The sequence below is a fragment of the Pistacia vera genome, unplaced genomic scaffold, assembly GCF_008641045.1.
Source record: "Pistacia vera cultivar Batoury unplaced genomic scaffold, PisVer_v2 Contig1078, whole genome shotgun sequence".
In the NCBI taxonomy this organism is placed as follows: Eukaryota; Viridiplantae; Streptophyta; class Magnoliopsida; order Sapindales; family Anacardiaceae; genus Pistacia; species Pistacia vera.
In genome coordinates this window covers 347,766-362,539 of record NW_022195113.1, presented here as the reverse complement: position 1 = coordinate 362,539, position 14,774 = coordinate 347,766, and the positions used below count along the sequence as shown (strand labels likewise).

The 14,774-nt window shown below is 33.8% G+C and overlaps 2 protein-coding genes across 2 annotated transcripts; one reads left to right on the top strand and one right to left on the bottom strand.

The window, feature by feature from the left end:
• The first annotated feature begins 2,484 nt into the window (after positions 1–2,484).
• LOC116133202 lies at positions 2,485–10,163 on the top strand. The gene is made up of 16 exons (XM_031418889.1): positions 2,485–2,604; positions 3,255–3,305; positions 3,382–3,618; positions 4,023–4,121; positions 4,207–4,262; positions 4,894–5,005; positions 5,293–5,460; positions 5,703–5,969; positions 6,983–7,195; positions 7,274–7,477; positions 7,575–7,697; positions 7,790–8,092; positions 8,206–8,304; positions 8,386–8,774; positions 8,875–8,907; positions 9,774–10,163. Coding segments are annotated over exons 1-16 (2,475 nt in total). The 3' UTR covers positions 9,775–10,163.
• A 543-nt stretch (positions 10,164–10,706) lies between these two features.
• LOC116133299 (GRF1-interacting factor 2-like) lies at positions 10,707–13,075 on the bottom strand. Its single transcript, XM_031419015.1, has 4 exons — positions 12,965–13,075; positions 12,494–12,570; positions 11,303–11,387; positions 10,707–11,170 (listed from the first exon to the last, which is right to left on the bottom strand). Exons 1-4 carry the CDS (start codon positions 13,007–13,009, stop codon positions 10,913–10,915), a joined length of 465 nt encoding a protein of 154 aa, XP_031274875.1. The 5' UTR covers positions 13,010–13,075; the 3' UTR covers positions 10,707–10,912.
• Positions 13,076–14,774: the final 1,699 nt, after the last annotated feature.

Below are 14,774 nucleotides of genomic sequence, written 5' to 3'. Positions count from 1 at the left end.
CATTTCAGATTCTGCGTAACAGTCAGTAGTAGATTGACTATAACTTGCTTAATAACAATCAAATTGATGAGAGGTTTGAATCTTTAAAAACTAGACAGACAAGGCTTTAATTTGATATATTATACACTTAATTTGGATAGCTATAGCCACACTATAAAGTCATTCCTTTTATTATCACACACATTTTGGTTTTCCCTGTTTCTTGATTTCCATTGAACAATCAGTAGTAAATTAGTCATAACTTGCTTAATAAAAATCCAATTGATGAGCGGTTTGAATATTTGGAAACTAGAAAGATAGGGCTTTAATTTGATATATTATATGCTGAATTAGAATAACTATAGACCTACTGCTGAACCATTCATTTTATCATTACACACATAAAACAAATTCAATTTTAGTGATGACAAAGGAAAACAAATATTGATATGTAGTTTTAATTGTATTTGTTCTATCACTTTTTGTTGATTTTTGGATTGATTTTGTTGTTTGATTTGTGGGTTTTACAATTATCGTCTTTCTTTATGATGCTATCATCAAAGGCTTTTTTTGCTATAGGTGGTGGTCAATTTTAATTGCAACAAATAGATTTGTGTCACAAGACCTTTATCTTTATGGCTTCTTCAATGCTTCAATTAAGTTGCCTTCATATTATACTGTTGGAGTTGTTGTTGCTTTCTATGTGAGTTCTCTTCTCAACATTCTTAATTTTTTTTTTAATTTCTAAAATAAAAATAATTCATTTTCTCTTCTCAACAATCAAAATCAGTTTTTTCCTTTGGCTCTACAAGTCTCTTGTTTAAAAGTTCACAATTTATTAACAAGGTTTCTCTTTTTCTGATTGATTTATAGACTTATCAATATTACCCAGTGGGTTATCCTGCAAATTTTTTTGCTTTTCTTGACAAAGTTTTAAACTTTGGTTACAGACTTCAAATGGTGACATATTTGAGAAGAACTATGATGATATAGACTTTGAGTTCAATTTGTGGATATTTTATTTATTGATTTTTTAATTATCAATTCAATATAAAATCAACTTCAATATAAAAAATATATATTTAAAAGACAAAAAACCAACAATAATGTAAAAACAAATATATATAATAAACATACTCGCACAACGCAACTTGAAAATGAATATAAGTTACAGAAATTGCAGAAGATTGGTATAAATTTTAAGTGTAAATAGTTGATCTTGATAATATTCAGGTGATCTTAAATATTATATACGATTCACTACAAAATACTGACATCGAATATCAAAGACATGTCTACAAAAATAATATCAATTGTACAAGGTGATGATCCTGAAAATATAATTAGACCATATAAAATTAAGGAGATATTCTCAAGTTAAATGAATGATTTAATGACATCTACCTATAATTGATATTAATAATTATACAGGTACAATTATTAATTTTATCTTAACACAACTATGTATATATATAAAATTTATATTTACTTTAAAATTTGGATAATTTAACAATTATTATGTTTTAATCCAATTAGTTTATTTTATTAGAATAAATTTGACTACAATCTATTTAAAAAAACATTGAATGTTGCACAGGCCCCATGTCTAGAGTATATATAAAGCTTAATAGCCTTTTGGTTGTTCGACACGTAAGACATTTTGGAACCCATCTTGGGGTTGGAAAATTGTTCCATCTTGACACCTTGAATTGACAAGTAGGATTTATGATTTAATAAGTCCAATCAAATTGCTTCATCTTGACACGTTGATTTGTAGTTATTGCTCCATCTTATTTGTAATAGATTTGATTGTTAAAGTAAACATAAAATCTCAACTTAAGGATATTTTTATCGATATATTAGTGTATTTCATTTCATTTTATTCTCTTAATATTCAATTTTTTTTAAAATATTAATCCCATTTCTCCTTCATTTATTCATATTTCTATTCTCGTTCATTTCCCCTTTTCCTATCTAGTAATGTTATACCTATAATCTCTTTTTACAAACTTTTTTTATAATTTAGATATAGTGGCTCATAATTGATTAGTCCTAATTAATTGGATAGAACATATTATAAATTGACCAATTATAAATAACTACGTTAAGATTACCAGAGAAAATTTGATAGAAAAGTTAGCATCCATGCCATTTTCCTTTCGTACCATTCATTTCACACATGATACACCTTTCGATGTCTTGACTTAGAAAGCGTACAATAGACGCTCAAAGGAAAAGCGTGAGTGCAGAGTGTTTTGGTGATTGAGTTGCCCTATAAATGGCGGGAGCGTGCCCAGTATTGAAATTTCACACGCCGAGTCACCTCTCTGTGTCTGTCAACTTTTTCACTAATTACACTCCAATCCCCCCCAAAACCCATCCCTAATTCTTCACTTCCTTGTTTTTTACACTCTCTTTCCCTCAATCTCTATAAAATTCTCGGATTCTTCAGAAATTAGGGTTTTTTGCTGGGACAAAATCAGAGTATCAGGAGTTTCTGATTCAATGGAGGCCACGGCCGGAGTCGCTGCCACACGCGGCGGTGGTTCTTTGCCGATGCCGTCATCACGCAAGGAGTGGCGTGCCGTTTCTGACCATCATCCCGTTCGAAATGTCAGTGATGAGGTGGTGATATCTCACAATCAATCTTCACATTTGTGTTTTGCTTGGTTGCCAGGAAAATGTATTAAGTTTTGAAAGAAATTGACGTTCTCAAATGTTGTTTTTCCCTTCTAAGAACTAGTATTTGGGTATTAGGAGGATTAGGGTTTATCGCATTTTCTTTATATTTTGTGTTTGCTTGATTTCTATGTGTGTGACAATTTTCGTGGTCATTGAATCAAAATGCACATGATGCAGTAACTAAGAGTTAGAGTTTAATGTGCTTATATGGTTAAGATTTTTGAGGCATGGGTAGCAAGTAAATTTATGTTCACTTTGATGGAAATGTGACTATTCGTTTGGTTGCTGATAAATTGGGGCTATCGAAATGAAAATTTAATAAATTGGGATTTATGGTTTCTTCTTGTGTTTCTTTATAATTAATTCTAATGAATAATTATTTGACATAATTATGTCAAATAAGCGCCGATTGAGGTTTTTGTTTTCTAGGGTTCTAATTGAAGGCTTTAATATATTTGGAGAACATGCGTTTGCTGGTTATTATGAAAGTTTTGAATTTTTCCATCTTTCCTATCTATTAAGTGAGGCACTAGTTTTTTTGAATTTTTTGCTGATTTTTTCTTTTTCATTCATTGGGTAATTGTTGCACAAAGGAACTGGAACAATCAAAATTGGGGCAATCTGATGAGAGAACAATATATGAGGTAAGGATTTTGATATTAGTTTCAACTTTAATTACAAGAATCATGGAAAGTGAACATAAATTGATGTTTGTTTAAGGTGCAGCAAGGAAGAGAGCCAGCTGATGTTGACTTCTGTTCCATCACGGTGGATGGAAATTTGGGTAACGACTTATTACAGCAGCGGCTTCATAGTGTTGCTAGACAAAGAGAAGAGTTGCAACATCTGGAGATTGAGCTTAGAGCTCAAATGATTGCAAGAACTGAGATCATGGAAATGCAAAACAGCTTTGAATCTCAAATTAAGGAGCATTCTAATGCTGCTGCCAAGCTACAGGTTTGTATTTATATTAAAAAAAATCTTTATCATAAATGGGACTTGTTCAGAGTGCAACTTTTGAAGAAGAATTCTTCTTTTAATTTGTGTTCATAAATCATATTTGCAATGTGCCATTTAAAATGGTGCTTTTACAAATAAACTGGCATAATTTGTTTTTCTTGTTGGATGAGACAATTTTTATCTTAAAAGGTGGCTATTTATTTAGGAGTAGATATTAACCTTTACTTCAAACCTTTAATAAATGATGTCTGAAATAGGCTACAAATGACCATTTAGTTTCAGTTCTTATTGCTTCCTTTTTTTTTTTTTTTTTTTTTGTTGGAATGCACTTTAAAATGACAGTTACAAATTTTGATTGCTTCTGAGTTCTGACCTAAATGTGGCTTAACTTGCTTGTGAAGGAGCAACTTCTTGAAAGGGAACAAAACATACATGAATTGGAGAGGAAAATGGAAGAAAAAGAAAGAGAGCTACATGCAATCAAATTAGATAGTGAAGCGGTTTGTTGATTTGGTTTTTTTGCTATTTCATCTTTCTACTTTTGTTGATTTTATGATAACCATTATCTCTTAACTTATATTATAGGCTTGGGCTAAAGAGGACCTTTTCAGGGAACAGACAAAAGAACTGGCAACTTTCAGGTGTTCTTGTCATTAAGATCTTTGTTTATTCATTCAAGTCTTTTTCTTTTATTTTGGTATATCTTTTGTCTTATCTTGAGTCATAGCTGCCTGAGCATAAGTGGGGAAATGGTTGAATAATTGAAAAATTAGATTATTCAGGAATACACATTCAATATTAAGATTACGCAGAGGTTCTATCTGTGTGGGATAAAGTAAAATTTTGGGCTTCTCTTTGGGCATTCTACTACTTCAGAGTTCCAGGAAGATTTTATGCAAATTTGGATTAGGGATTTTTTTATTTTTAGTGGTGATTGTTTTGGAATTGGAGATTTGTTTTTCATTTTGTCTAGTGTTTTCTAACCTTTGGGTTCGTGGGACAGCTTGTCATTTTTTTTGTGAACAACTTATCCATTCTTGTATACCTTTTATTTAATAAAATCGTTGTTCCCTAGCAAAAAAATAAAAAAATTCATTGCTGCCTGAGCAATAAGTTCTTGAATAAAGAACTTCATTTTTTAATGTTATAGTCTTACAGGAAGTTACTTGATTCTTGTTGCCCCATCAATTTATTAGCATTCTTAATAGATTGTAGTAGGTGTTTGATATTTGAACCTTTTAAGCAAATTTGGATGGTTATTTCCTTTTGCAGAAGAGAGCGTGATCATTCTGAAGCTGAAAGAGCCCAACACATAAAACAAATACATGATCTTCAAGAACATATACAAGAAAAAGAGAGACAGCTTATTGAATTGCAGGAGCAGGTCTTTACATTGTCATTTTTCTTATGTGCATGTAACATGTTATTAAAATGGAAATTAAGGCAACAATTTTCTGGTGCATATGCTAGGAGTATAAATCTGTAATAAGTTATGGTCAGTTGTTATCATTCACAATTATTTAATTTGTGACAAAAAAAAGCCACAATATTCGTAATATGGTATCCCCAAAACTCAAGTTTACATTTAGTTTGCTACAACAAAGTTCTCTTTGAAGTTGCAATATAACTATGGCTAAATGTCCATTACCTGACAGTTATCTGATTTTCCAGAATAGGGCCGCTCAAGAAACTATTATTTACAAGGATGAACAACTGAGGGAGGCACAAGCATGGGTTGCACGTGTTCAGTTACAATCAACTACAAACCAGTCATTACAGGCTGAACTGCGTGAGCGTACAGAGCAATTTAACCATCTTTGGTTAGGTTGTCAAAGACAGGTTGATTATCCTGGGATGTTTTTCTTTATCATTTTTTGGGGTTTTTGGTCTATCTCTTGTTTACTTTTTAATTTTCATATTTTTTTGGCAGGATGTTTTTGTGTTTGACATCAACTTTTTGTATTTGAATGTTGGAATTTATTTCTTCACATTGGATATTATGTTTTCTTGTTTTTCCCAACTTAATAGGAGCTATATCATTTCACTCAAGATTGACTTGTTTTTTGGGTTATTGATGCTAGTTTGCGGAGATGGAGAGACTGCATTTGCATACAATACAACAACTTCAACATGAGCTGGCTGATGCGAGAGAAAGGAGTGGGACTTTCACGGATGAGTCACATATATCACAAAAAAATTCCAAGGATGTACCTCAATTTGGTCAGAACAATGGGAGCCAACTAGATGCAAATGGAGGTGGCACAATGAATTCTAGTGCTGGCCCCCTTCCAAATGGAAATTCAGATAATGCTGCCTCTTTTGCTTCATCCGGCAATGCATCAACTCAGGTAGGTGTGCTTGTAGTTTTGACAATGTTTTACTGCTTTTCAAATTGTCAGAGCACTACATGTGCTCTATTGTTTAATTTTTGTAGAAAAAATCTGGTTTGGAGATGAAGGTGAAACAATAAATGAACATAGAGTAAAGTTGCAAAAGGTGTATGAAATTCATTGATGCTATTTCTAGAAGCAAATGATATGTTTTTCGCCTTGAACTACAAGAATATTTTTTTTCCTTGAACAACAATTGTTGTTTTGTGTTAACTGTGATCCGTGATATTTTTTATCAGCAACTTGGACTAGGTGAAGTGTGGTTGTTTCTTTAGAAAAAGAAAAAGAAACAACTTAGATCTTATGTTCCACTATTGCTGTATTGATTCGTGAAAGGGAAGCGTTAATATGTTTCAATAATCATTCAAATTAAATGAAAAACTGTTCCTTTAAGTGTGTGCATGGCTATTTTGGGTTTGGGGGTGGATAGCCAATGAGAACTGATTTCTAAACTACTGTAATGCATTTATTCTTTTACCAAACTATGCTTGGGGAAGTTGTAAGGTGAACTAAGAAACATAGGAGATATTAAGGTTCATACATATTGAATCTTGAAGTATTAATGATTAATGTTGACATTAATGTTGAATCTGTTCATTTTTTTGTTTATCCATCTTAATTGGTTAGGGATTTTAGGTTGATTATGGTTTTCTAGGATTGGTTCAAACTGTAGTAATCTCTCCTGTTTTGTTCTTTCTGAACAGGCCACACAGGTTCATGATAATCTTTGTAAAAGCCTTATACCCTAGTTAAATAGTTTGTTTTTTTATGCACAACTCTAAATCTCCTATAAAAGAAAATGTTGATGTCACTGAAATAGTTATGTAGATTAAACTTTGTTATTTTCTACCATTCCTTTTCTCCTTCTTTTTTTTTTTTTTTCTTTTTTTGGTTCCTAGCAAATATTGTTGTGTTTGCATTGTGTACATAAATCTAATTTCAAACATTTTCTTGTTTTTGCTCATTATTAGACCGACCGTGTTCCTGGCGTACCAATTGCTCCATCATCTCTGCTTGGGTTGCCTCCCTACCTTCCACCTGGACAAGTGCCTGCTCTTCATTCCTTCATCATGCATCAGCAGGGGGTTCCCCATTCTCTGCCTTCACATGTCCCTCAATCTCATGTTGGGCATTTTCACTCGATGCCAGCAATGTCATCCCTGCAACAGTGGCAGAACCAACAGGTATCATCCAATGAAAACCTCATATTTATCTCCATTTTGGAAAATTGTTGTGTGATGTTTGTTCGTTCTCTTCTTCAGGCTGTACCAGAGGGTTCACAGATTTCTGCATCAAGTCAACAGCCACCATCTCAAACTGATCAACACCTTCTGAGGTCAGGTGCCAAGTATGAATATGACATGTCTATAAATGAACAAACTCTTCGTTCTGGCTATCTGGATGTTCATATCAGCCAAGGCACAGAGCCAGACTCAGTGATCTCGTCATCAACTGCAGAAGCACAGGTTCTCTGTTTTTTAAATGTTTCTGTTCTCACTATTGTTGTGTCGCCTTCTCGTTTCCGTATGCAGTATTGACAGAAGTACAATGCTTCTTTTACAGGTTCTTGAATCAATGGATAGAAGCTACCTTGTTGCCCCTCAAACTGATCAGAACTTGCAACAAGTTTCTTCCCAATTTTGTGATGTCTTGAGACTAGACAGCATCGAACAGAACAGTTCTAAGGTTTATGTTTATTTGTGTTATGTGGTTATTTTTCAAAGCTGTAGGTATATGGAACAGAGAATAAGCTTATTTTTTAACTTTAACTGTTGCAGGAGCAGCATGATGTGAATTTAACTGATAATGGACTACAGGATGAAGTTGTAAAAGAAGAAGATCAAAGTTCTGCAGCAAGTGCATCTCCATCTGATACTACGATCAGTTCAATCAATCCTGGTGAAACTTCAATCAAGAATGACAATGGTGCAACTTTGCCTGAAGCATTGATCTCAAAAGCACATATGAATACACTAATGGCAGGAAAGACTTCAGACTCTACTCTCCTAGATGAAAGATCTTTATTGGCATGCATAGTCCGCACAATTCCTGCTGGTGGTAAAATTCGAATCAGTTCAACGGTAAATGAATTTCAATTGAAAACTTGTTAAGCCATCACAGTTAGCCTGGCCCTTGCTACACGCCCATACTTGGTTTTGATTTGTCAGTTTTATTGTGTTTGTGTTGACTACAGCTCCCTAATAGGCTTGGCAAAATGCTTGCACCACTACACTGGCATGATTACAAGAAACAATATGGAAAGCTTGATGACTTTGTTGCCAGCCACCCAGAGGTGAGTAACTTGGACGTTCAGATTATATGTTTATGAATTTAGTGTTTACCATGTTTTCTGACCCCATATTTTTTATTTTAGTTATTTGTCATTGAGGGTGACCATATTCAGCTCAGAGAAGGTGCACAAGAAATGATAGCAGCTACAGCAGCTTTTGCCAAGGTTGCTGCAGCAGCTGCAGCATCTTCTCCTTACTCCTCATTTTTGCCCTCTGTGGCTGTTACCCCAGTGGCTCGACCAAAAAAGGTTCCATCAATTGATTCCAACTCAGTTATTAAGACTCAGCATCTTAATGGTGTTAATTTTGGTATGGCTGGAGGTCTCTCAAACATAAAGATTTTAACCAAATCTAGAGACCCATTTGAACTAAAACTAAATGGAGCGAGTTTTGAGAGGTCAAGTGTGATAAGTAATCAAAACAAGGGATCAACTCAAGGAAGGTCTAATTTTGTTGGCAAACAGCAGGGCAGGTATTGCTCAAAAGGCTACAGAATATTAATTTTTGAGTACGAACTTGTTTCTATTATTAGATGAAAAGCTCATTGGGAATAATGTTTTGTTCTCTGGCAGGGCAACTGGTGCTGCACTAACCTCCCGCAGATAGTAAGTACGGTTATAACAATTTTGAACTTTGGCTAGTTGTTTTATGTCTGCGTTGAGGCTTCTAGGTTATGCTTGCTATATTCAAGTTGAATTTTTTTTGCAGTGATTGTATCTTGAAATAAACTTTTTTTGAATTATCATATATGATATGATCTCAGGGTAAGATAATCTATTAGTTTGCTACCTGAATTTTCTGGTATAAATAGTTTCCAATCAAATGACAAATCAAAATGGGCTAAAAGTTTTTGACAAAATTTTGAGAAAAGTAGCATTGCTATTATTTAACCTGATTTCACTGGTGTAAGGAGTGCTTACATATGATAGTTGATCAGAGCTGGACCTTAAACAAGCTGGTACTATCCTGCAACAACTCTAATTTAAAACGCTGTTAGGTATGATATGATCTCAAGAATTGCAGGCTGCAAACTGAAAAATTATCTAATTTGAAAGTTGGAAAGCACATCTTTCTTATCATATTTTTGCCAACCTGTTGTTTCAAGAGTCATCAACGAAGGAGCTCCCCTTGGGATGAAATGATGTGATAAATGATACAATAGTGTTACCTCAATTGATAGTATTACAACAGTGCCTGTGATGAGCGAATGACGAAAGATATATATTTTCTTTTACTTTTATGAATTGGAATATGATAGGCTCAATTAAGTACTTCAATTCCTGTAATTCTGTCATGGAAGACCTATAATCCCATACTTTTGACTGGATGTGACAATAATATTTTGGTTGATTAACAAAGGTTTTTGAACATGCTCTTTAGATCCTCAAAGCACCGCATACTTATTAACTTTGATAATGTGTCATTACATTGTAACTGCATGGTGTAATCTAAATGTATTTTATTTTGGCAGGATGGATGGAATCAAATGGATAATATTTTGATTATGGAGGTGGACTAGCGCAGATCTGAGAACATATTGGGAATGAGTTGTAGAATGTCTTTCTAGATTGGAATTACTGGCAATTTTTTGCATATAATATGAATCAATCAATCTCAGAATGAAACAGCCAGCTGACTTTGATTCTGTTTTCATTGTTTTTGCACCCTGCTCTGTTGGAAAATTGTCTAAATTTACTTTGTTATGATGTACTCAAGATCGCAGTCATCGTGCAGTGATATTCTTGCCCACAGTTTGCATTTTTGCATTGGATTGGATTGCAAATCTTATTTGGCTATGATTTCCCCAACAGCTGGTAACTGATGTGTTTGAAAAACCCTAACTAAAGCTCCACTTAGCTCACTTATTTTGCTTTTATTATTGGAGAGTATGTGATGATATAAGAGACATCAGTAGAATTGCTTAACGATGGCAAATGAAACTCTATCCACTACAAAGTGGAGGTGTTGGAATGATACGAGAGACATCAGTAAAATTAGTGTTGTTTGATAAAAAGATCATTTTTTCATGGATGAAGATTGATTTATAACTTATTTTCACAATCTCAACATAGCAGTTCTTAATTTATCAGTTTACTATTGATCAAATGAAAAAAATTATCAAAAACTAATTGTGAGTTTTTATACCGGTTGTGAAAGAAAGTTTGTGAAATTATGTTGTAAGTTTAATATTATTATTTTATACAAGTAGTGGAACTCTACCTTCCTCGCCATCAGTAATAACAACTTGGTTAGAGAGAAACCTTGTGAACATGTAATTTTTGTTGGTATACCGAGTAAAATTTTCAGAGTTGGAAATCATCATTAACTGGGTAAGGTTTTGGCTCACCTGAAAATGATTGCTAACAAAATATCATTTTCATACTAAATATCATATAATTAATGATGGCTAAACATTGCCTATCAAGCATTCTTCGTAACAATAGAAAACTATGCCCAAACGAAAGAATGCAGTAATCAAGCTTAAAATGCAATTAGATGATTAGACAAAAAGTTGCACACATGGAATTGCCCATATAGCGAACATTCAGATACAGTATCTCCTCCGTTACATGTAGTTGCTGATTTACTAAGATCATCTCCAGTACCAGCCTACAAGTTATCTTGCTCGCTTCCTTGTACATTCATGAAGCTGCTTCTGGGTCCTTGATACCTGCCAGTTGAAGTTGAGGCACCAGATCTCATGCCAATTTGACCCGGGATGAATTGCTGTTGTTGTACATTAGGAAGCTGATGATGATCATTCAATGAGAGCGGGAACTTTGAAGCTAAAAGAACTTCTTGTTGCGACATTGCAGTCTGAGAGGGGTGCTTGTAGTGCTCTTGTTGATCTGAAGAATGTGAGGGCATCTGCAGATTTATCAGAGCAGAGTTAGGTTCTACTTTCGGAGAAGTTTCTGGCAGGGCAACCGACAGGCTCTCACGCATATAAAGATGCAGAGATCTAGTTAGTTATTGGAAGGCACTAATCGGCCAACATACCTGATTAGGAATTTTTGGTGCCTCAGGTTGGGCATCAGCTATCTTAGCTAGATACATCAAGTTCTGTTGCAGCTGGTTTTGATACCTGAATATTGATTTTAGATGTCATTTTCTGGTCAAACATTAAATAGTTTATACACTCCCTGGAGCATAAACCCATTTTTTACACTCTATAAGCCAAAATCATCTTTCACCCTTCTTAACCTAGAAACATCAATAAAGCCAAACAAGGAAAGTAGTGACCCTATCGAAAAAAGTACATATAATGACCACAAAACAGTCAGTTCAAATTTCAATTATGATGCAAATCACTTCTGAGAAATATTAAAAATGTCAAGGATGACAAATGCCCAACAACAAACTGAATGGGTACTGCCAAACCATGATGACTTTGAGAAACTGAGAGTTGTAAGTGATCATAGATTTCAGTTCTCTTGTTGTCCCTGATGCCTAAGTACCGGCAAGAAAGGATAACAAGCAAAAAAAACAGAGTAAAAAAGATAGGAGACTTAATTTAAAACCATTCATAGGCAAATTCTTGTTGTAACTACAGTCTGTCTCTCAATTGTTCTGATGTTTTTGCTATAGAAATTTGAACTCCAGTTCTTAGTTCTAATAGTGTAAGCAAGAAAATGAGTTATTCTTCACTAATCCAACTCCATGAAGGCTAACTACTCTGATGACTTTGTTCTCATCTACCTTTATTTCTTCTCAATTGTTCTCTCCCATTCTTTTATTGAGAAAAAAAAAAAAAGTTTCAACAATGATAATAAGAGAAATTTTTTTTTATTTGGAGTTACCATGAGTGAGAAGTGATCCAACACAACTCTGAATACCAAATTGAAGTTTTCTTACAATACAGGCATCTGCTTGAATTGTATGAATTGGGCACATTTCACTCTCTCTATAAAGAGAAGATAGTTATCATTTAAATACCTATATATATATATGGAGAGAGAGAGAGAGAGTTTAGGGTTTAGGGATTTTTTTTTTTTCCTTCGATTTTGCAGTTCTACTAGATATACTTTCCCAGTAAGGTCCATCCAATAAAAGAAGTTGCAAGCTAAAAAAGATAAACATACATAAGAGATAGCATAAGAAAAAAAGAAAACTAATCTAATTCCAATTTCCAATATTCAGAAAAAATAATTATTAAAAGAAAGAGAAAGAGCATATTTAATTGTGACTCACGAGGCACACTCGGCAGACTTTCCCAGATTCTGATTTTCCAGAATGGCCATAATCAACTGCTTATTCTCCTCCAGGTACTGCATTTTCTCCTCAATTTCAGTTTATAGCGATGCTCCGTACTTTTCATAACAAATCATAAAATTTATGCAGATTTAGTCAATCAAGTTTATACCCATGTTCTTGAATTGTAATTACTGTTTTTTGGCATACAATCTAATTCATTTGATTGATTATTGAGTATATGATCTTAAACCACAATCACAAAGGCAAATTTGTTAAAATATGCACACATTAAGATCTGGAAAGCCGTGCGAGATGAAAGTCTCATGTTTCTTTTATAATAAAAGAAATAGAAATAAATAAATAAGAAGAGAAACACTCATGAACAAAGTGATATGGTCCACTAATTATATATAAAGAAATCAAATAAGAATGAATCCATTACAATAGTTGATAAAGAAATAATAGTACCTTTTGAATCTGTTCAGTAGTGATGTTTTGGGGAGGAGTGAACATCTCGGCTGGTTGCTGCGTTCAATCTTTTGTTAATATGCCACAAAAACTGACCCCGTTCTTGTATGTATCAATATATATGACCGTAAAACGTTGGGGATTCATCCATTTTCACTTTTTTTTTCTTCGAGTATCTGACAACGGAGTATTATCGATTAGAGGTAATCTAGTGGGAAATTATATTAATCTTTTTAATATAGTGTTGTTTAGTTAAATGTACTAAATCTATTAATGGAATTTTGTTATGGGATATATTTTAAGGGACAATATCATAGACTATTTTCTATGTTTCTAAATTCGTTATTTGGATGACAAGTTCACAATTTTTATTAAATGAATTCTCAAAACCCTCTTGTCCTAACTCTGTTATATTGTAGTTTGGGGTAGATGAGTAAAATATTAATTTTGATTTTATAATATAGTGTTTTATAAACCTAGGATAATTTAATAGGGTTAGGATAAAGGGTATTTTTGATAAAGTTTTTAAAATTTGAGTGTCTTTTTTATGACAAAAAAAAAGGGTATTACTGATAATTTTTTTAAACTTTGAGAATCCATTGGATCAAAAGGTACGAAAATTGTCATCAAAATGTTTAGGGCACATACCCAAGGTTTGCCTAAATGACAAGTAGGTACCCAAAAAGTTTTAAAACGACAAATAGGTACCTTCTGTCATGTTCGGTTAGTGATTTTCATTTGATAATAGTGAAAAGACTAAAATGCCCTTGAAAGTTTAATATTTTAGTTTTTTATAAATTTAAAAATATCTAAAAAACCCCCTAGGTTTGCTAATTTGACTAAATACCCCAATATATAAAAATTTTATAAAATAACAGAAACAACCATGCCACCCGCAGTGCCAGATTTCGGCTACCACCGCCGGAATCTGGCCGAAAAATTGCGTTATGACACAGACCCGTCGGATCTGTGTCATAACGCGTAGATCTGACATTTTCCGGCCAGATTAGTAGCTGATTTGGCTGGAAAAGGCCAGATTTATGTCTGGCCTTTTTCGGCCTCGACGGCCAGATCTGGCCTTTTCCGGCCAAATCCTCCACTGATCTGGCTGGAAAATGCCAGATCGACGTGTTACGACACAGATCAGTCGGATCTGTGTCGTAACACGATTTTTCGGCCAGATTCCGGCCTCGACGGCCAAATCTAGCCGTAGATCTGGCATTTTTCGGTCAGATCAGCCACGGATCTTGCCGAAAAATGTTAGATCTACGCGTTACGACACAGATCCGATGGGTCTGTGTCGTAACACAATTTTTCGGCCAGATTCCGGAGGTGGTGGCCAGAATCTGGCACTGCGGGTGGTGGGGGTGTTTTTGTTATTTTATAAATTTTTTATATATTGGGGTATTTAGTCAAATTAGCAAACCTAGGGTGTTTTTTTAGATATTTTTAAATTTATAAAAAACTAAAATATTAAACTTTCAAGGGCATTTTAGTCTTTTCACTATTATCAAACGAAAATCACTAACAAAACATGACAGAAGGTATCTATTTGTCGTTTCAAAACCTTTGGGTATCAACTTGTCGTTTTGGAAAACTTTGGGTATGCGTAAGTCGTTCGGCCAAATGTTAAATTAACAAAACCTTAAAAATAGTCTATAATATTCTCTCTCTCTCGCTCTTTTTGGGACTGTTTGATTCAGTGTTTTAAACGAATACCCTTTAATTTATAATAGGAAATTATACCAATTAATCACATTTTTTGGATTTTAATGAAAAATAACCAACCCCAAATCCCTTACCATATCAA

Bases quoted from the DNA above. Each gene is read 5' to 3' on its own strand.
- LOC116133202 (XM_031418889.1), top strand. From the start codon at position 2,485: ATGGAGGCCACGGCCGGAGTCGCTGCCACACGCGGCGGTGGTTCTTTG. The intron at 3,619-4,022 runs GTTTGTATTTAT...TTGCTTGTGAAG, and splicing joins ATGCTGCTGCCAAGCTACAG to GAGCAACTTCTTGAAAGGGA. The intron at 7,478-7,574 runs GTTCTCTGTTTT...CTTCTTTTACAG, and splicing joins CATCAACTGCAGAAGCACAG to GTTCTTGAATCAATGGATAG.
- LOC116133299 (XM_031419015.1), bottom strand. From the start codon at position 13,009: ATGTTCACTCCTCCCCAAAACATCACTACTGAACAGATTCAAAAG. The intron at 12,571-12,964 runs GTACTATTATTT...GAGAAAATGCAG, and splicing joins CTACTGAACAGATTCAAAAG to TACCTGGAGGAGAATAAGCA. The intron at 11,171-11,302 runs GTATGTTGGCCG...ATAAATCTGCAG, and splicing joins CACCAAAAATTCCTAATCAG to ATGCCCTCACATTCTTCAGA.